The sequence below is a fragment of the Bombyx mandarina genome, chromosome 10 (genome assembly GCF_030267445.1).
Source record: "Bombyx mandarina strain Sakado chromosome 10, ASM3026744v2".
Taxonomy (NCBI): domain Eukaryota; kingdom Metazoa; phylum Arthropoda; class Insecta; order Lepidoptera; family Bombycidae; genus Bombyx; species Bombyx mandarina.
In genome coordinates, this window is record NC_143217.1 from 1670029 (window position 1) to 1692533 (window position 22505).

The window sequence follows — 22505 nt, forward strand, 5'->3', positions numbered from 1 at the left end:
ATACAAATTTATATTGCGGCGTAATTGCGGTTTGCTTACATAATTATATAAATACAAAATTCTTAATGTTGAAATATATAAATTGTTATACACGCGCAATACAAAAGACAGTACACTCTGATGATAATTAACTTATCCTTAACGTAACATTGTGGTTGTTTTTTGGTAGAGCCGAAACCTGCGGCCAACCGTACGCCACCTTCCTTTAGTAAATGTTTATCTTCATTACGAGAACATTAAAACATTCCAGGTACTCTGATGGAGGAGCTGCTGCGGCGAAAGCGTTACGAGCGGCGGGCGGAGCCTACGCCGGCGCCGGTCCCCCGTGCAGCAACGCCCCCGTCGGTGGCTCCATTAATGAAAGTGCCCCCAGCGCCGTGCACCGCTGGCCCTTCATCGGAGCGCGGGCGCCTCGCTCCTCCAGGGACGTCGTGAGGTACACTGCACTGTAATCGTTTTAGCGATAGAACATCCTCACAAGGCCACAGTCGTGACTCAGAGTATCGTGAACGTATTTTCACAGATTGATGCGACGACTCCGGCCTTTGCTCCAGGATGCGATCCAGAAGCGATGTTGTGGAGCGCGCATGTGGGACGGGGTCACGGGGCCGCTGACCTGGCGCCAGTTCCACCGCCTGGCGGGCCGGAGGAACGAGGACCTGTGCGAGCCCCAGCCGGTCCCGTCCCTGCTCGTCGGACACGACCGCGACTGGATCTCGCTCAGTCCGTACGCCCTGCGCCATTGGGAGCGCCTCAGTCTCGAACCTTACGGCTACTCTCGCGACGTCGCCTACGTGGTGGTGGCCGCCGACTGCGACGCACTCGCGGACCCTCTCCGGGCCTTCTTCCGCGAGTTGTCCACGGCGTACGAGGCGTGTCGTCTCGGCAGGCACCGGCCCGTGACCCGCCTGGCCCGGGACGGCCTGGTGCGGACGGGAGCGGCGCGGTCCGGCGAGACGGACGAGTGGGCGGGCCCCCTACCGGCCGGCCGCCTCGGGCGCTACTTGCGAGCCTACAGCGAGGCGCTGCGGACCGCCTTGGTCCCGCAGCTCGCGGCCCTCAACCTGGACCGGACTCTGCTGGAGGGCGAGCGGTCCGACTCAATGCGGCCGCCTGCCACCCCCGAGCGTCCTTCTTCACCCACCGATCACGAGGCGGAGCCCGCGCCCGCTCCGCCGCCCCCTGCCGCCCCGGATGACGACGAGGCCGGTCCGCCCGCCCTCGTCCTTTACATCGTGGAACCCCCTGCCGCCACCGCCCACCGAGCCTCCGCGCTTCACGCCCTGCTGAGACTCGCCGCTAACACGTACAACCATCTCCATCACCATAACCCTCTCATTAAGGTAAGTTTGAGAAAAATTTAATAACTAAACATTTGACAATTTTCTAAACAGTTGTTGTTTCAAATATTGTAGAGGAAACGAAAAATAATCTGGGCATGCCGAGAGTCCTTGTAGAACACAATCTACGATTTGTTCTGATTGATAGTGCATTTGTCAGATAATATCGTTGGAGAGTGTGAGCGAGCAGTGGGGCGGCGCCGGCGTGGGCGCGGGGGCGCGGGCCCTCGCCTTCACGGTGTACAGCGGCGCGCGCCGGCTGCTGCACCACCACGCCAACGGCAAGTCCTTGACCGGGTTCGGAACGGCCGCCGCCGCTAACCTCTTCCTGCAAGCCAAGGACGACAAGAACCGCGCGCCCTACCGACTGTACTCCCCCGCGTGGGTGCTGGCTGCGCCCCGAGCCCTGCGCGAAGTGGCCGAGACCTGGGGCCAAGGCGGGACCGCTGACGCCGTCCTCTTCGTGTCGTACTGCCTCTCGCACGACCAGCGCTGGTTGTTGGCGGCCGCCACCGACTCCCGAGGAGAACTGCTCGACACCATCGCGATCAACATACACGTACCTCACAGGTAATTAGACCCTCGTCACCGAGCTTTGTTCAAATATGTCGAAACGCTTTATGCGCAAAATATTTAACAATAATGAACACTGGCCATAGCTTTAGATTCCTCATATGCTTATAGATCGAGGCGGAGACGGAGCGGCACGGCGAGGCGGCTCGGACTCACCAAGCTCATGGACTTCACGCTGGGCGTCATGAGCCAGGCCGCGCAACCCTGGAGACTCGTCATTGGACGAGTCGGTCGCATTGGACACGGCGAACTCAAAGGTGAAGTACATACTCCACTGTTTCAAATAAAATTTGTCGTTAAATATTCACACAGTGATCAGTAATTTCGTAGTGCTGATCCAAATTCGTTGCCCGACCCGAGCCAGAATATTTGTAAAAGTTATTTTTCACTCGGGGCGCGGATGTGCGCTATCGGTGCTCGTACATGGGGACAAATCTAGCATACACACTGAATGTCAAATGATTAACTTTCACTTTACACATTTTCTTCTCAATGATCTATGAAAATGACGTTTCAAGCGAACAAATTCAATTTTCGATTTTAGGCTGGAGTTGGTTGTTATCGCGAAAGAACTTGGATCAAGTGTCGACGACACTGAAAGACCTGTGCGGCAGCTGCGGCTCGGGGGCTCCGTGCGTGCTGTCGGCCTGCCTGGTGTCCACCGAGCCCGACTCGTGCCTGCGCCTCATGGCCGACCGCTTCACGCCCGACGAACGCTTCTCCCAGGCCTCCATCCAGTCGCACCTGCACACGCCGCGCGACGTCTCCGCCACGCACATCCTTGTGTTTCCCACCTCTGCCACCACGCAGTCGACTCCGATGACCTTCGAGCAGCCCCTCGCGAACGGCGAGGACAACGACATGATGCTGCTCGACATCAACGAAGAGGACGGGGAGCACATCGACGAGCTGCTCAACTGCGACATGTTCAACATGTGGGCGCCCGGCAGCCCGCGCCGCGCCGACGACGACGCCGCCAGCCCCACGCCGCACCTCGCGCAGCAGCGCCTGCGGGACGACGGCCGCGAGGAGCGCGTGGGCACCGTGCTGCAGCAGCCGCTCGCGCTCGGCTACACCGTGTCCACGGCGCCGCTGGCCGGCATGCCCACCTGGTGGTGGGCGGGCTGCGCGCACCTGCGGGACGCCTGCCCCGCCTTCCTCAAGACCGCGCTGCACCTGCACTCGGTGCACGGCGCCGACGACTACGCGGCCTTCACCCAGCGCCGCGACCAGCCCGCCCACCCGCTGGACTCGCAGACCACCACGGACGTGCTGCGGTACGTGCTGGAGGGCTACAACGCGCTGTCGTGGCTGGCGCTGGACACGAGCACGCACGACCGCCTGTCCTGTCTGCCGCTGCACGTGCAGGTGCTCATGCAGCTGTACCACGCGGCGGCCGCGCTGGGCTGAGCGACCCCCGCGCTCTTGTTCATGGTTACCATTAGGGCCTTCGGTCGTTGTTGGGCCGTGTTGTATTCAATTAGTTTGATGATAGTGAAAATTAGATCGTTACGTGAGATTGAATGTTTCGGTGTGTTGTCTTAAAAATATATATATTTTTTCAATGTGAACACTTAATGTAAAGTAGATAAAATAATCCGAAAATAGCGTCCTGAAAATTTGTGATGAACTTCATTGTACTGACTCACCCTGCACTATGAATTAATTTAATCAATTTTTTCACAATACTCACGATATCAGATGTTTGACCGTCCTAACGGTTGAATTATGTGTAGTTCCGATCGAGCAGTATTAAAATAATTATCAATTATTGGGACCCAATATACTGTGACCAAACATTTTCTGGTCATAGAATAATCACAAATTTTGGAGGATGCATAGATTATTAAAAAAGAAATCGACAAATATAATTACCGTGATTGAAAGTTCAATCGATCAACATGTTCAAAACTATCGAACATCAAAGATATACATTTTACATTAATGATGAAAATCCATGTTTTTGATGCAGAGGTTACATATACTTTGATTGAACGGGAACGACGTTTACTTTATTTTGTGATATTTTTCCTACATGAATTTAATAAATGGATTTTAATGTATAATGAGTAGTAAAGCTATACAAGTTTTTGAAAAAAATATTTCATTTCGATTTATTATTATGAAAATTGAAACCATCGTCGTAATTTTAGGGAAAATTAATACTGAAATCGATGAAATATTTAACTTGTTAATTATCTAACTGTATGTATTATATTATATATAAGAAGAAGTATTAAAACAGTTTTATAATGAATTTTGTACCAAGGAAATATTACAGAAGGCCAGTTATTTATAATCATGATTAAGACATTGAAATGAAAATCGTCTGGTTTCGAATAATGCACCAACTACGCGAATGAAACGAGCCGTGTGCTCACTAACGAATGAAATGAATTCTAAATATTTGGATCACTTTAGTGTCACTTTGACTCCGCTGAAGTCGGCAACAAACCATAACGCCTTCACAATGTTTGTACGTTAACGAAGTGAATTTATTTCTAATTGAAAATAATCGACAACGCAGTTTTAAATGTACGATTGGATTTCATAATATTATTATTATGGTATTTGACAAATTCCTACTTCACAAAGATGTAGGTCATTGATTGATCAGATTGAATTTGTATTGTCTAAAGTCTAAATTCGTATCGAAAGTGATAATAATCGGAAGATGTTTTCTCAAGGCAACAATCTTAAACCGGAACATGTGTTCGAGTGATTCAACAATGTGACTAGTTTTATATGAACCGGAGGAAACATTTCCAACTGATATAGATACGAAAATTATTATTTTTTAATTACTCAATTCTTCCTTTTTCTTGTATTAATAAAATAACGTATTTTGGCGTATTCATAACGAAAACAAAGTACGTGACGAGCGAGATTGCTTGCAGCGCTCGATTCATTAGGATTTGTCAAAACCCAACTTCCATTGCAGTCTTGCATTATTCTAACACGACTTCCCGCTCACTTGTTCCACAATACGAACCTCATTTTACGTAGTTTCATTTGCAAGTATATTTTATTTGATTGGCGGCCGTTAAATGTTTGTCGAGGTTTTGATTTTTACATTATTCGTTGAATGAATATCGATTGCGTACGGATTCGCAGTCTGGCGCGGCCGATGAGAATCCTTAAATAAATGCAACACCAAATAAGTATTTGCGAAGGCCTTCTTCCTCTTTGTTATCAAATATGTGAAATTTTATAGCAATAATATTAGGTGATAGATAGATACAGTTTATCAGTTATCCAAACGTGAAATAGTATATTATAAAAGAATATAATTTTTGTCTATATAGGCTTCGTCGACTATGTGATGATCGAGCGACGCGTAAAAACTTTGGCCTTAACTTAAAAAAAAAATTCTCAAATGTGAACGTCACAATTTATATGGAGGTGTTGTATTCGTTGTTGTGCTGTATGTAAATGTGTATAATGTAATATATTTCGTTATTATATTTAAACCGGTATGCATTACCAAAGGAGTTAGATACTTGTAGTCTTATAGATATTTTTACGAGCGTTTCATAAGCGAACGTCCACACGTCTTGCGAATTCTCATCTACACCTATTTATTTATTGTAAACTTGACACGTTTTTTTTTTAAAATCATTTTGTACGATTTTTTTTACGGTTAAATGTGTATACATTTTTGGAAACTATTTGTTTAGCTAAATTGAATTTCGTTTGTTTAAAAATCATGAATCCGTATACTATTGCACTCTTTTTATACAAGGGAACAAAGCTCAACGTGTGCTTCACGCATTAACGTCCGCATTGCACACATCCAACTGAAGTAATCAATTCAAATTACATAAGAGCAATGCGGTGAACATATTCTAAACGATTGTTAGTTATATAAATTTGTCTTATGATATATAAAAAAATAAAATCTGCCGGTCAATAACTAATTAGTAACACCAATAGTTTATGATTAGATAAATTAATAATAATAATAATAGTTATAAAAGAGCCCCCTAGTTCACGTTTGATTGTAGCATTTGTATTTTAAAAAAATAGTTGTTCTCGTTTTTATATGAACGGAGCCCAAACTAAACGGCGTGACGTTGTTGTGTTGTCGAATCTCCGACTATATTTGTAGTTATATGAAATTTTATATTTTAATATTATATTATTAAAATGTAAGCTTAGGGAGACGTGCTGTGAACATTCTCTGTAAAGAAACATTGGGAGGCGTGAAGAAAGCCTTTGCGTGTCACTCTTTAATTCATCTTCAATTCTATACACAATATGTGGACAGCAGATTGGATCGCATGAACAAAACGATGTTGTAAATTATTTTTGTTGCTTAGTACCTAATGTTTACTTGTTTGAGTGGTAGACGCGATCGGTCGACCATAGACAATTTGTACATGTGTTGTGCGAGGAGCGATACATAAATTATTTAAATGTAGAGGCGGCTCGTCCGCGACTTACTGAATTATGCCTAGTTGAATAATGAAATGTTTTAAAATGTGTTACGGCATTTGAAAATATTTAATGATGTTGTATATAGTTTATATTTTTGTTTTTTTTTGTGATCGATATTTTGTACAGAATCGGTTTAAATAATCGAATAACCGTTAATAACGTGCCCGCATTGCCGACGTAAAATTTGAGCACGTTTTAAAGAAACCACTCGTAATACTTTGTACAGTTGTTAGCGTGATTCGTAGTTGAATGATTTAATTTTTAAGGATTTTTCGTTTTTGACCTTTTTTGTTATTGTGAATTTGTCTTTTTTAGGGAATTGGGAATGTTCTGTACATAGACCTCACCATTTTGTCATATATTAGTTTGTAAGCGGTGAAATCTGATGATTGATGTGGAAATCAAATTTTCTAAATGAAGCAATCATTAGAAATTCGTAAAACAAATTTAGTATAATAATTGATATTAATATAACTTTATAAATAACTGAAAATAGGTAATAATTATGAATAAAATATTACATATTTAAAACGCTTGTTTCATTTTATTGAATAATATTAGTAATTGAGGACTGAGGGCAACAGCATGATCGTTTTTGTTAAGTTTACTAAAAACAGATTTCATTACAAAAAATGTCTGGAATTTGATCAGTGGCATAGTTGCTCGATACGAGTTCGTCAGGCGTCGTGTTCTTTAGGCCACGACGGCTTGCGCGTGTCGTTTGAACTTAGGGAAACAGTTATTATTAATTTAAACTGGACTCGTATCTTTTAAATGTTAAGTGTATTATCTGCGCTCGTGTCTTACCTCAGCCAGCATCTCAAATCACCATAAACATTATTGTTGCCTCGCACCTTCAATCAGGATGTTAAAATTTCAATTGTAGTAACGCATAACTACTTCATATCAGAAATAGGATGTAGGGTGTTATTTATACATATAGATTCACCACGCCTTAACCAGTAGCATTGCAAGTAATTTGGGAACTTAGCCATAACGAATTATGACATGACTAATATCAAACAGCAGCGTCATGCGATATATTAAGTTTGAATTATTAACTGTTTTTTCTAAAAATTTTGCAAAAATATGTTAGTAGTAGCGAGAAATGCCAGCACGCCACTACTACTGTGTACTCATATATATAGTAAAAAAGTAAGCTGTTTGAAACAAATTCAAAATAATTTCGATTCTGTTTTAAAAAAGGTTTTCTTGTTAGTAGTTTAAATATTGCGTTTAAATGATATACAAGAATACTAGTCCTGTTGAACTTCGACATCATATATTGTGGGTGAAAATTAATTTTATAGTGTTTGTATAGGGCCCCAGGGACTAGGTACTTACTGGAGTCCGTTTAATTGGCGCACACTAAAAACGTGTCCATTTAATATCAAATAAATGTATCGTGAATTTACCGACCTGCATGTACGCAATGTAACGTGCCGCGTTCGCCATCCCAATTAAAAAAAATCAATTGTCACCAACAAATGACATTTAGACATTTCAAAAATTCGTACCTAATCAAAGAATTTGTATTTCTAAACCTAAGAGATAGATAGATAATTTGTATTTCATTCAATGTCGTTTTCTTTAATTTCGTACTGTTTAAATTAGAAAAATCTTAAAGCTAGCTAGGAACTAGCTAGGAAACTAGGGATTCCTTGAGCGTATTCATGATATTGAGAATCATACTATTTGATTTTTTTTAGCTTCGGTGTTTAATGTTTAAGTGTGTACATGGCTAATAAAAACATCACTATGAAAATAAATGAGAAGAATTTGGGTGCTTTCGCTTCTTCAGCAACCCCGGTGGACCGCGAGGGGTGGCTCGACATGCGTGGCGAAGTTGGTAAGAGCTATCAGCGTCGGTGGTTCACTCTCAAAGGGAATTTGTTGTTTTATTTTGAAAAAAAAGGTGACAAGGAACCAGTCGGAGTTGTCATTCTGGAAGGTTGTACTATTGGTAATTGTTTGTTTTGTTTTTTTCAGAACATTTTCTTCACTTCACTACTTACATACATATATACTTCTTTTTGAATAGTTTACAAATATTTTGTGCAATGATTGTTTTTGAACTAATGTCTTCAGTCTCTTGTGTATGTCTCATGTAAAATGATCTAAACTCTTAATCCCTTAAAAGCCTATGTTTGTAGAATTAACAGAAGAGGAAGCATACAGTTTTAAAATAGTATTTCAATGTGAAGGAGGACGTACATACTATTTATGCACTAGTTCACAAGCATCCATGGAGTCATGGATGAAAGCATTAGCGTGTGCAAGTTATGACTATATGAAACTCATGGTGGCTGAGTTACAGAGACAGTTGGATGAAGCACAAGGTCAGTTGAAATACTCAACAGATTTCTTCTTATTTTAAATAAAACAGAACCAAATAAAAGAAGGAAAGAAAATTTTCATTTCAAAAATAGAGAATGTAAAAAAGTTTCTATATACAGTGCAACCTCGATATAACCAATCAGAAGGGAACAAGTAAATATTCGTTATATCAAGTAATTCAGTAAACTGAGGTTTGTTATATGAAGGTTAGGTTGGTCTACCATTTGTGATAATGAGTTAAAAAAAATAGTTTTATTCACCTCAACATTTCATACTCATCTTGTTATAGTGAAAAACTTCTACTAATAAATAATAATACATTTTTATCAAATTACTGTATGTATTTACTACATAAAAACAAGTAGGTAGGTAACAATTTTTCTCAAACCTGTCGAGACTGATTCAAATATTATGGGATTAAGGCGGTTATTGGTGGGAACGTTACATAAAGGTTTTGGGTTGACCAAATTCGTCAATTAGAGGTATTTACACTATATTTATAGTTGAAAATTCATTATAGAGAGGTTGTTTGCAAGAAATCTTTCCAATGTAAAGGTATATTTTACATTGACCTTTATGGACAATTCAAGGGGATAACGAATAATTTATTAAATCGAGGATGTCATTATATTGAAGTTCCTTATATTAAGGTGGCACTTTATATGACCTTTATATGTTACACTATCTATCTTCTATATATCACTATATGTATTACACTATCTATTCTATTTTTGATCATTACTAATCAAAATAAAAGAAAAAGCACCATAACACAAAATGTTATTGGAATAATTACAAATATTTACAATAATATATACCCAATAAAGCATTTTTTTATATCTTATCTCTTAACAGCTATTGTCGTCCAACAAAGTTCCAACAATTTTTGTTTCAGCTGAAGTCGTAGCTGAAGCCACATCAGTAGTAACTGTGACTCCACCAGAAGATGAACCCAAAGCACCACCACGAGGGCAGAGATATAATCCCTTCAATCGAGGTCCTGATTTAGAACCTAAGACCGTGCCAGGCAGTAGACATCGTAAGTATTATGCCATTAATAAAGAGAATAACATCCTATAATAAAAATCAAATCCGCAAAATTATTATTTGCGTAGTTATTGTTGGTAGGAGCTCTTGTGAGTCCGCGTCGGTAGGTACCACCACCCTGCCTATTTCTGCCATGAAGCAGTAAGACGTTTTGGTTTGAAGTGTGGGGCAGTCATTGAAGATATTGTAAATATACTGAGGTCTTAGAACTCGTACCCCAAGGTGGGTGGCGGCATTTACGTTGTAGAGCTCTATGGGCTCTAGTAACCACTTAATGCCAGGTGGGCTGTGAGCTCGTCCTTAACCGCACTGTAACTACAATAATGGTGTCTATTGTGTGATATGTCTCATTAAAATGGTTATACTAAGATGAAAATCTACATAATATTTGAATAAAATCATTTGATCGATGGTCTTGGAAATGCTTACTGGGTTGAACGACTTCTTATATTGTAATTTTTAACGTTTTACTCAAATGATACAGTCTATTATGGCTAATGAGATCAGTATTTTACAATAGTTTGCTCTCCCAGGGTATAATAATATTGTTTATAAGTACTTTTCAATGTTTTCAATTTTCTCTTCTGTAGACAAGTAAACAATAGTAGAAAAACACTTCTTGTTCTCCACTATTATGCATTATTGTTATTAAATTCTGACCTATGTCCTAAATTTTCGGACTTTCGAAGTTTTCAAACAGAAGAAATAAAGGTGGTTAAATAAAATAATTTTCATTAATAATTTTCAGATAAAGAAAGTATTCGAACCGAGGTACCGCGCAAGATGGTTCCCTTTCGCGACATCCACACTGCTTACGGCCGCAAGATATTATCGGACCGGAGCCAATGGCGAGCGAGGATAGTTAAACAGAAGGAAGACTTCTCTGATCACACCCTTATCGAGTTATAAGGACAGACATGCTAGAGGCTACTGGCCAAGGTCATATGATGTGTAACACAGACTCTAGATTAAGTGTTTCCCAGAGAGTTGTATGAATTGTGAATGAAATAGGTGATCAAGAAAAGCTATGATTATTTTTGAAAATTAGCAGTTTTTTAGTCACTTACGACCATGTTTTTAGTGTTTTTTCCCTACCTATTCGCTGGTAGTCTGAGAGGCTATTACCAGCTACGTACGAACGGCTAGGTGAGCTCACGGGCTCAACCTGAGATAATTTGCTAACACTAGCACATGGTTATGTGTCCATAAGAAATACATAGAATTTTTACTGGTGGTAGGACCTCTTGTGAGTCCGCGCGGGTAGGTACCACCGCCCTGCCTATTTCTGCCGTGAAGCAGTAATGTGTTTCGGTATGAAGGGTGGGGCAGCCGTTGTAACTATACTGAGATCTTAGAACTTATATCTCAAGGTGGGTGGCGCATTTACGTTGTAGATGTCCATGGGCTCCAGTAACCACTTAACATCCGGTGGGCTGTGAGCTCGACCACCCACATAAGCAATAAAATAAAAAAAAACTATGTGAATAAAAACTATGAAAGCATAGAAAAGGTATTCTTTATGTGTTGAAGTATCTGAAAACTTGAATATCAACATTGAAAGTTAATAATTGTTTGATTGTTACCACTAAACACTTTTCATTGTTGTTTTAGTTGCTTTAATAAAAACAATGTCGTAACGTATGATAATAAGAGAATAAATTAATTAATTAGAAATGACTTCATCACTTTGCATAGTATGTATTGTTTGTTCATTGTTTTGATTTAAGGTAGTCAGTTAAGAGGCTAATAAACTATTAGAGAGGAATGAGTGAATGTTCTATGAGTGTACTCACTAAAACTTGTTCACAATATAAGGAAATTTATTGAAGTGAAACCACATTTTATGGAACACTAAACATGTTACCAGAAAAATTTCTTTATAGTTACTGAAAACTGAACTGAAATATGTTAAGCTCAATTATCATAAAAGCGAATAATTTAGACTTCTATGTAAATGTAAATTCTGACTTAAAGGAATCAAAAAAATAAATTCGTGAAAACCAGTACATAACCGATTCTTATTAATAATTGTTATTGAGTATTGTAACGAATTGGAAATAATTTGAAAAAAAAAAAACGATCACTATTTTTGTATAATATAAATATTTTAGAATAGTAGCACTGGACTTGCCGTAATGTATTATCGGGTAAATAAATATAAGAGGAAAAAATAAAAACAAGAAAAAATTGTATTAAGAAGTTTTATTTAAAAAAAATCTTTGTTATACAAACCAACACTTTACAAACGTGACCGGGTACAGTCTGCAGTTTGAACGAGCTGAAAAATAATTAACGAGCACGTTTCCGCTGCAGACGGTACCGGTCGGGTCGTAATATAAATTACTTTGCCGCGTGAACTTAACTAAATAAACCTGTCAAGCGATTAATTACAATGCTCTTATCGTCGCTTTAGAGTTAGAACATTGCAAATGAAATATAAAAGAAATTTTTTTTATCTTTGCGAAACTTTGACATTAACACTATGCAGATGTTTATATTCAGCAAAAAATGTTTTTCTTTTACGATGTCCTTAACTAAAAGCGACGTTATACAGTTTTGGTATTAACTTCGTTCTATGCAACTAGATAACATTGAGCAATACAATTTGAAGCCGTCTTGCTTTTGTAAACGAGGCACGTTCTTATCGTTCTTCAGACGCCGAATGCCCGCTGCGGAGGACAAATGGTAACAAGTCATTTTTTTTTTAAATTATAGATTACTTTTATTTGATGACATCACAGAAAAGTTTGGGAGTTGTGCTCATTATGAAATATTTCTTATTATTATTTAATTCACCAAATCGACAAACCAAAAGATTCACGGAACAGGGAAAGTTGTGTAAATTTGTTTCTTTCTGTATTAATTCTGTGATGTCACTATTCTACGTAAATACATATTATGTTAAGGACGCGATACACAAATAACAAACGTAAATGTCAAAAAATGAATCTTATAAATTAATGTTACATACAACAACAAAAAAAAACCATTAAATAGTAGGCCTCTCTACGCACGCGCGTGCTACTCAACGAATAACCTCCTCCGGATTGTTTTGTGACGAATATCATTAAAATTTCACATTAAAAAATTATAATAAATAATCGGGTCATTCGTCTACGTATACGACACGTTACAAAAAAACCTTTTAAATAGGTTATAATATATAGTCGATTATAATCTCCTTGCGACCTAAAAACTACGTCGATTATATAATACGTTAACACTAATCGTTTGAGACGCAAATGTAAAAATAAAAAGGCATTTCAAAAAGAAAGGAAAAAAAAAACTTTGCAAATAAGAACAAAACAAAAATGACTGTCAAAATAAAACTAAAAGTAGGTAACAATTACGCCTCAAAACTTTATAAAAGGGTTATATAAATATGAAAAAAATATTTGGTAACAATTTCCTTAAGAGATAAAGTATAGGGGTGTTCTGAAATTGCATTACAATAATCGTGAACGTTAGTATGTACAGCGTGTTCAAAATAAACTATACAATAAACACTTCACTAACCGTTAACTAACGAGCTTAGCATCATTCACTCGAAGAGTTTTTAAATAGAAATATACAGTGTTAATTAATTATAAAAACAATGAATAAAGTTATATACATTTCGTGTGGTGGGTGGGAATCTGGCCACTTGTGTTTTGGTTTTAGATATAATGTGTAAGTTAGTTTATATTCAGTTATAAGTTCGCATACTCACTTGCGAATGATTTTTATTTTAAACATGACTTAAATTAAACTTAATCTTTATCTGTAATAAAGGCCGTTCTCAAAGGTTAGCTACTTAAAATGATCCGAACACACACACAAATAATGAGGCAGTGGCCAGGCGTGAGCGTGGTGGGTAAGACTTAAAATAATTGTTGGATACACACCGTACTGTCTGTATGGTTTTTTACAATCTTAATGAAACGTTTTATTTCTTTAAATTCTACAAATTTTTTTTATATCAAACAATGGGTACCCAGCGCTTACTATGACCATAGACGAGGCTGAGTTCGTTTAATTTCTTTGCCGATTAATTTAAATTTAGAAGTTTAATCTTTATGGTCTTAGTAAGTCTATGGTCGATAGACAAGAACTAATTGTGACAGTACTCCGGAGTCGCTTAGAGCAGTTCAAAGCGCTTCTTTCGCTCGGCGACCATCCCGGCGAGCGGTCCCACGGCTGGGCGCCCACTCACAGAGCATCGCCGACTAGTTTTCAATTCTGCAAAATTAATCAATTTTTTTTTTTAATCTATGCTAATATTATAAAGCTGAAGAGTTTGTTTGTTTGAACGCGCCAATCTCAGGAACTACTGATCCGATTTATAAAATTATTTCAGTGTTAGATAGCCCATTTATCGAGGAAGGCTATAGGCTATATAACATCACGCTAAGACCAATACAAGCGGAGCACCAATAAAGAATGTTTCAAAATCGTTTTTTTTTTCCTTTTGAGAGCTTCCGCTGCGTGCGTTGCAGAAACGGTTAACGGTTAACAAAATCAACAAAAGTAAAACAGTGCGCAAAATTTTGTCTTCCAAGTAATATTCAAATTAACAAATCAAGGTGGGTGGCGCATTTACATTGTAGATGTGTATGGGCTCCAGTAACCACTTAACACCAGGTAGGCTGTGAGCTCGTCCACCCATCTAAGCAATAAAAAAAAATATTACATCGTTATTTGTGAGTTGAAAAGGAAGATGGGAACGCAACTTTTATGATGAGAACGTGTCCCTGATGTCCAGCCTTATTATAACTACCATAACGTAGACATTATTACAGACAGTGTGAAGTAGTCGTGACTTAAAAGATAAGGCGTCCGGTGCATTCGTGTTGAGTGATGCACCGGTGTTCGAATCCCGCAAGCGGGTACCAATTTTTCTAATGAAATACGTACTTAACAAATATGCACGATTGACTTCCACGGTGAAGGAATAGCATCGTGTAATAAAAATCAAACCCGCAAAATTATAATTTGCGTAATTACTGGTGGTAGGACCTCTTGAGTCCGCGCGGGTAGGTACCACCACCCTTTTCTGCCGTGAAGCAGCAAGAGGCAGCCGTTGTAACTATACTGAGACTTTAAACTCATATCTCAAAGGTGGTTGGCGCATTTACGTTGTAGATGTCTATGGGCTCCAGTAACCACTTTACACCAGGTGGGCTGTGAGCTCGTCCACCCATCTATGCAATAAAAAAAAGACAGTGAAGACTTCTTAATGTCAACGTATCTATACCTGTACGGGAGACAGCTGTAGGTTTCTGTTCGTCTCCGTCTTGGCGAACTGTATCTTGGCCGGGCGCGCCGCTCTCGCCTCTACTAAGTGATTCGACTTTGACGGTTTCCCCTAAAAATGTATGATTTTTTGTTTGTTGTCGTTTACTTTTATAATTCATTTAAATAAGCAGCGGTAAAAAGCATTAGTGCGTTATGAATAATGTGAAGTCAAACTAGAGCCCTATGTGAGAACCGTTTTAATGTTTGAATCTCAACTCTATTTCAAACTTATTTATTAGTAGAAAAATGTCGCGTCAGTTCACCCTTGTTAAATATGTGATTCTATAATCATTAATGTGTATTTTAGTCTGAATAAAAATTTATGTATCTCTCCGATCAGAGAGATACCATGTTGATTTGTTTGTTATGTTTGCTAGTATTGACAAACACTACTTGGAAGGCGAGTGTCATTTCCTTAATACTCTTTTTAACAAATAAATGTTTTTGTAATTTCGTGATCTAGGTACCGAATATGTTATTACCACTAAAAGTCCATACCCACCAACCACTAAACACCACTAAAAGTCTAAAAAACAGTAGAAGTCAAACTAGCAGCTTACGGCATTTATTTAAACATAATCGTATACATTAATAACCTAACCTAACAACTGCCGTTTAATAAATTATCTTTTAAAGTAATTAGGGATTTGGTACACTGAAAATGTTATAACTCTGGTAACTTGAAGGAAATGTGCATTTTTTTTATTAAGTTCGTAGTGCTTTTTATCGTCGGGCGTCGAACAATCAAAATCTTAATTAAAATAGCACTTACGGCGAATTTTTATTGCGGCGGAATGACAGGGAATTTTCGCTTTACGGGAAAATTATTTACTTGGGCCATTACAAATGTTCGAACAGAGTCATAAAACATTACGTTATAGGGATGTGACAACGCCCCGCAACTCGATATCGATAAAGGGATGCCGCTCGGGTTCAGCTAGTCAGATGACGTGGTCGTTGATGACTGATACATGTAAATTGTAGGTTGTAAGTGTTTGTAAAAATTGTGTTAGTTATCATTAGACAATTCTACGCGAATCATGGAAGTACTATTCGATAACTTAACTTTGTTAAAATTAAAGGGCGATATTAACGCCCAAATTCGTTCGGTTATTCTTGATGTGACCCGGAAAAAAATATCTTTTTTACATTTAAATAAATAACCTTTTTTGGGTAATTATATTGACTAGTGGTCCCGCAGTAGTCGAAATTCGACTATAATTAGTTGCAATTAAAGTTTGAACATTACTAAGATTTTATGGTCAAAGAATATTATACTTCTATAATCGTAGATTTCGCTAAGACTACAGTATAGACCAATATTAATAAAGACAAACAATATTAACCTATTCTCAATTTGACCACAGACTGAGCAATAACAAAAGTTTGACAATAAACATAGGAGTTTAAATATGTGTGTGTGTGTATCAAATACATGGTAGTGTGTGTAATGTTTTGTTTATTGATTTAATGTATTATTGCCTTCGATCAATAATACTACTAGATTCGCGATTAGCGCTTCAAAAACGGCCCGAAAAATAAGACCACAAATAAATTTGTGGTCTTATTTCAAATTAGTATGGTCCAATCATAGCCAACACTAAGACGTCAAAACGCTGCAATGCGCGTTCAAAAACTGAGTAAAAAACCACCGTAACACCAAGGTTTTGGAAGGAATTCCTTTTTTTGGTAAATTTATATTATTAAGTGTTTTTCATAAAATAAGAAACACAATTATATTGTAAATAAAACACAATTTACGAATATTGTAATTGTTTGGCCAATGTTTGCAACAAGGCACCAACTATTGTAACAAACATCACCTATTCTTGGACAGGGAATGCATAGAGTAGTTTTGTTATTTTATAATGTTATTTTTGTTTGTAGATTTCCTAGTAGTCCCTTGTCGCTGTGCACAATGGATATATATTGTCGCGAAAGAAAGAGAAGAAATATAGAACCCTTATAAAAATTCTAGAATTGTTCAATGGTGGTGGCAAATCAATGCAAAAAAGTATTAAAAAAACTTTATATGTATGTGTAAATATTTTAAGCGTATATGCTGAAAAGGATTTGTTTTCCGGGGGAAACGAACACAGCCATAAAATAAGCCTAAATTAAACTGATTATAGAAAAATTCATTGATATAAGATTACATTATATTTGTAAAAAAGAAACCGCTCATATAAAAATGACTTCTAAAAGACAGCTTTATAACAAACTGAATCTGTTTAAAGGTAATTAAACCTACATTATTGTTTTAATTACTTCTGTATAAAGAATACGTGGAAAACATGTTTCGTGTTTCCTTTCATATTTTTTTTACTTTATTCAATTTTATTTTTTATCACCTATTTGTTGTAATAGCGGCAATGTAAAATATTATCTACTACTTTTTTCAATCGGTCAAAAATAGTTGCGACCATACAAAACAAACCTAAAACAAATATGTATATTCTGCAACTCTATGTCTTTCAATACTTACTGTGTTCTGAGCATTGAAATGTAATACCAAGAACTACATCTAGTTCCACAATACAATAAGCACGAAATTTTAAACAAATATTTTTAACCTTATAAATTAGGCTTTAAGTATCATTTTAGAATAAATATTTTTGTACTGATGACTTTTTATGTTCAAGTGACATTTTAAATTTATTCCATAATATTCTTTTTCTGACGAAAGGACCTAAATGCATATATTTTGCAATGGTAATTAAACTTTATGTTTTAGTATTAAGGTTTATAAGAAACTGAAGTCGTTAACATTATTAAACTTTTTTCTAAGAAATGAAGATGTTTTCGTGTCGGCAAACGTGGCCACTGGAGCGTCTTATTTTTGTTCCTGATCCTTAATCTAGTACTATTATTGATCGAAGATTATTGCATAATTAAAAAAAAAAATAGCATTCTGCACTCCTTCTCTATGTTCTCTATAAGTGTGGAAAATTTCATACTCCTTGGTCCGCGCAATTTTCGTAAAAAGGGATACAAAGTTTTTGCATCACGTATTAATATTATATAGATTTAAGTTTTATTCACACAATATTAGAAGTGTGAGTGAGAGATGCGATCTATATGCCTATAAGTGTGAGCGAAAGATCCGATACGCCTATAAGTGTGAGCGTGAGGTCTGATAAAAATGATTTATGACTCGGTTCGCACGTTTGCAATGGCCCGAGTATGAGTTTTTTTTGTTTTACCTATGATTTTCTTTGTTCGATCGGCCTCTCTGGCCGGGTAAGGGGGGCGCGTGTTACCTGCGTGTGCGTGCGCGCGCCGCCAGCCCGCCGCCAGCGAGCGCAGCTGCGTCCACAGCGGCGCCGCCCGCGCATGCTGTTAGTGCACCCGGACCGTCACTCTCACGCCGAACTCACCGCCGCCCCGGGAATCGAACTTGACTTTTTTTTTTCTACCAGAGCCGACAGATAGCCAGTAGCCAGTAGGTGTGCTCACGGGGCTCAAACCTGACGACGTTGCTAGCACGAACCCTAGCAAGAGCCGCGCTTCGCAGAATCTACCACCGGATCGGAAACGCGACCCACTGAGAAGATCCGGCGAGAAGCTCAGTGGGCTGTGTCTGTGGGTTCGAACTTGCCATTACACCCCCCAAAACTTCAGCCACAGCGTTCAGTTCATTAGGAATTACAACGCTCAGCCAATCGTGAGCATCCGTGCACACAAACCACTTTTCGTACATCAGAAAAAATTATAACATCGTGGTACGAGAACTGAATGAAAATTTACATTTTAAACAAACAATTTTAATCAAAATAAGTTTAATTCGTAGTTCGATTCCCGAGACCTTTGAATCAATATTAAGTTTTCCAAGATATATACAAAAATTTGGATGCTTTTATACAGTAATTTGCCAAGATTTTTGAAATTATACTTCTTTTGGCTCATTTGGGAAAATAGATGATTTAATACACACATAATTAAATTAATTGTAAATATTGTGTACTAATAATTTGAGCCTATATTTATATACGTATTGTGAGTTTTTACTGATTAATATTTTTAATTATCATTAAATAAAGTAACACTGTGAACGATGAGTTGGTTAATTGTTGTAATATGCCAAAGAAGTACAACTTCTTACGTGCGTGCTCGTTTTTATTTACATTTGAATGTAAGGTGACGATTGCGTGGCATGTATGATACATATGTTATGTGCGTGAGACGATGCAAGCGTGGAGCGATAACTAGTCTGGATGCTTATAGCTTGGTTTGTGCGAGTATGTGCGCCGCTGGCTCCGTGCGGCATGCCGCCGTCCTTACCGTGCCGTTCTCTTCGTACATCGGCGAGGGAACACTCTCAGAGTTCTTCATTTCGTTTGCTTCCGAGATTATGTGCGCGCGAAGTTGTTTGTTTCTGGAAGTAAGCATTGTTATTCTGTTAATACAGGCAGTAGCTTACATAGGCAACATCAATTAGAATTTCTATGTTCACAGCCTACAACAGATTTACCGACAGGTTTAGTCGTGGTCTTGTCGATTTGTTTGGTAGAAAATGGGTAGCAGGCAACGTTATCCACCAGGACAGATTCGATGGGCAGAACAGACGTTATTCAGTCAGTGGTAGTGACCACTGCTATTTAAGATCACAGTTAAGTCAAGCGACGATGCTTTAATTATCTGTCACCCGATTTACGCTTTAGTTGTATATATGTGACAGTAACCTGGCGTCGAGCTGCAGGATGTGTCCGTGGGCCTGCGCGAGCTGCGCGGTGGCGGCGGCGAGGCGGTCCTCCAGCGCTGCGGACTCCACGCACTTCACCGAGTACTTCTCCGAGAGGGACAGGATCTCGCGTTTGATCTCCTCCATTTCTTGCCTGTCGTACCAAAAGGCTTATTGTTATTATTTTTCATTGGTTTTTTTGAACTACCTCACCGCACTGTTGTTCGAGCGAAATGAACTGTGAGCTCTCTGTACTATGCAGTTATGTATTGCATATCAAGAGTAACAAAAAAATTGAGAAATAAAGTAGCGGTAGTACCCTGTGAGTTGTTCGTGAGCATATGGTTATTTACCAACAACCAAAAAAGATAACAATTGTAGGACTTGAACTCGGAATTGTCTTATTACTTAATACAACGAACTCCTGCCTATAAGGCTGTGGACACCTTAGATATATGAGTAATGATTTCTTGGAAATATCGACTCACTGATGTCTAGAGCTGAGCTGCGACAGATCTCCACTCTGAGCTCCTCTGCTCAGGAACTCCGCTTTGAACTTATCCACCTCTCTCCGCACTTCGCTCTCGTGAGCCTTCCGCATGGCGTCCAGCGCCGCCAGGGTCGCTCGCGTCTCCTCTGCTAAAGCCTGCTCCTTGTCCAGCCTGAAATTGATAAGTCAATTAAAAACATATCGATCAGTAATGTTGTTCTGGGTTCTTCATTTTCATTTTTTTAAGTATGGCAATTAGATTGTTCCTATGCCACTGTTGCCAGTGTCGAGTTTATAAAAAATCTTCCGATATAAATACATACAATTATTATGTTATATGAAAAATGATATGAAGCTAAATGAGATGAAGTTGATTTATTTGAGACTTTAATTTTTTATTAGGATAAATTAAACGAAATCAGATGAGATGAAATAAAGTCTCAGTATAACGGTCATTCTTTACTGAGACTTCAGTGGACTTTTTGGAAGATCCCGAGAAGCCGCGTCCAGCGGCTTTGTGTAATTTTCCGACATTTATGCACTTACACAGATACTAAACAGTTAATAAATCGCCTTTATCACTTATTTAAACCTGAATAAACACTGAATTGACAATATGAAGCAGTTTATACAATTTTGGTCCTCCCTTAGACGCTAAAAGTTCTTTCTAGGTTCTTATCGACTTAGATACTGTTTTGCCTAGTTCTGCCCAAAACCAAGGTATTATCCTGATTTGGTTGAGACTTCCAACGCATTTCCCAAAGTGGGGCCACGTTCTTGAGAGATCTACCATAACCAATTAACATGATGTATGCCGATGAAGATGAGGTAGTTCGTCTATCTAAGCTGACGAAAAATGTTCTACTTGTAGGTCGAAACATTCGAATAGCATAGTATTTTCTTCGGCTCTCGCCACTCGCAGACACAATTGGAACTACGTTTACGGCTTAATCTCCCGTTTATTATTGTCATTTGTATTATTTACGACGTTTCGAATCCTGTACAGTTTCACAAATAGTTTTACTGTACAAATTAAAACTATAGTGGGAGGTCCCCTAATTTAGTGCAGTAGAATGGCCTCGAGCAGGGAGGGATGGCGGGACATTTTGAGACGCGTCAAGACTGCCCCTGGGACTTCACGACCACTCTGTCAACAGTGATGCGATTGAGAAGACCAGGTTTCGTGGATCCGGGAGACTCTAAGGTGATATTCGATGGACAATATTGAAATGTCGACAATTTAATTTGAATATTACACTGGAATAACACTCGTCGACTAAATCGATCTACAATTATCGAGAGGTATTATCGCATCGTATCAATAGATAATGCAGCTGCCGCGGGTGCTGTGTCCAAAAAAGCCCTTAAGAAAGCTCATGTGAAGCTATATATTGCATACGGATTTATTAAATACCTGAGTTGTTCTCTCTCGGCGCGGTGTTTCTCCTCCATCTCCCTGACGATGCGTCGGTGGGAGCTTTCCATGGCGAGGAGTCCCTTTTCGCACAGCGCGCGGAGCTGCTCGATCTCCTGCTGGTAGCGGACCCTCAGGTTGTCGCCGTGCGTGTCCGCCGACACCGCGCTCTGTCACGACGACGGGGTTTGATACAGTTGTTAGTTTAATATAATAATACGTCTCGTGAGATATCTTCTTGTCAGAGACGAAAGGATAATTGTAAAACAAATCTACTTTTTGTAAATTCATAAAATGTATAAATTTTTTTTTTAATTCACAGTTAATAATTTAGATGATTTGGTCATTAAATTTCTTGAATTTTAATTAATATTAAGAAGCAGTTGTTTAATTTCATTGAGAATGTGTAGGTTGAATTCTATATGACATGTTAGAAAACTCTTATTTTTTATTGCCTTTGTAGGCACGCAGAGCATACATTCTATCTGATGGTGAGTGATTACTGTCGCTCATGGACGTCAGCAGTTCAAAGCAGCAGGACAAAGCCAAGTCGCTGCCTACCAAAATCCGGTTATAATGACAATATACAAATTCCAATCATTAGACAATCCCTGGAACCAGCTGTGAATAAAAATTCGGTGCTGGAACAAAATGAATTAATGGAAACAGTATTAATGATTAATGTTGAACTGACCTGGTACGCCGCTCGGAGGCTCTCGAGCTGTGCGGAGTACTCGGAGTCCAGGGCGGCGAGGCGGCGCTGCAGCGTGCGCGCCCGCTCCCGCAGCTGCGTGCGCTCCCGCTCGTGCTGCGTCTGCAGCTGGGTGCGAGCGCGCCGCGCCGCCGCCAGCGCGCCCGCCTGCTGCGCCAGCGCCGACTCCCCGCGCGCACGCTCCTCGTGCAGCCTGCACA

The 22505-nt window shown here is 39.2% G+C and overlaps 3 protein-coding genes across 9 annotated transcripts in view; 2 read left to right on the forward strand and 1 right to left on the reverse strand.

Annotated features, from left to right (window-relative positions):
• skd (mediator complex subunit skuld) overlaps positions 1 to 6881 on the forward strand; it is a 72181-nt gene extending 65300 nt beyond the window's left edge. For all 7 annotated transcript variants that reach the window (XM_028185640.2, XM_028185643.2, XM_028185641.2 and 4 more), the window contains 5 exons: positions 251 to 436; positions 524 to 1343; positions 1501 to 1910; positions 2025 to 2170; positions 2458 to 6881. In XM_028185640.2, the coding sequence (XP_028041441.2) occupies positions 251 to 436; positions 524 to 1343; positions 1501 to 1910; positions 2025 to 2170; positions 2458 to 3323 (2428 nt within the window). In that variant the 3' untranslated portion in view covers positions 3324 to 6881. The remainder of the gene's footprint in view (positions 1 to 250; positions 437 to 523; positions 1344 to 1500; positions 1911 to 2024; positions 2171 to 2457) is intronic.
• Positions 6882 to 7850: 969 nt separating this feature from the next.
• Positions 7851 to 11724, forward strand: IPIP (Inositol phosphatase interacting protein). The gene is made up of 4 exons (XM_028185639.2): positions 7851 to 8313; positions 8504 to 8689; positions 9583 to 9726; positions 10483 to 11724. The coding sequence occupies exons 1-4, from the start codon at positions 8088 to 8090 to the stop codon at positions 10641 to 10643; spliced, it is 717 nt and encodes a 238-aa protein (XP_028041440.2). The 5' UTR covers positions 7851 to 8087; the 3' UTR covers positions 10644 to 11724.
• A 197-nt stretch (positions 11725 to 11921) lies between these two features.
• The window catches only part of osp (myosin phosphatase Rho interacting protein outspread), a 309866-nt gene continuing 299282 nt past the window's right edge, over positions 11922 to 22505 (reverse strand). Inside the window, 8 exon segments of the mRNA XM_089730127.1 lie at positions 11922 to 13952; positions 14968 to 15078; positions 18212 to 18344; positions 19290 to 19383; positions 19691 to 19843; positions 20178 to 20351; positions 21594 to 21763; positions 22288 to 22498. Coding sequence (XP_089586253.1) covers positions 13852 to 13952; positions 14968 to 15078; positions 18212 to 18344; positions 19290 to 19383; positions 19691 to 19843; positions 20178 to 20351; positions 21594 to 21763; positions 22288 to 22498 — 1147 coding nt within the window. The 3' untranslated portion in view covers positions 11922 to 13851.

Coding starts and splice junctions, on each gene's coding strand:
- IPIP (XM_028185639.2), top strand. CDS start 8,088: ATGGCTAATAAAAACATCACTATGAAAATAAATGAGAAGAATTTGGGT. Junction 8,690..9,582: donor ACAGTTGGATGAAGCACAAG/GTCAGTTGAAAT, acceptor TTTTTGTTTCAG/CTGAAGTCGTAGCTGAAGCC. Junction 9,727..10,482: donor CGTGCCAGGCAGTAGACATC/GTAAGTATTATG, acceptor AATAATTTTCAG/ATAAAGAAAGTATTCGAACC.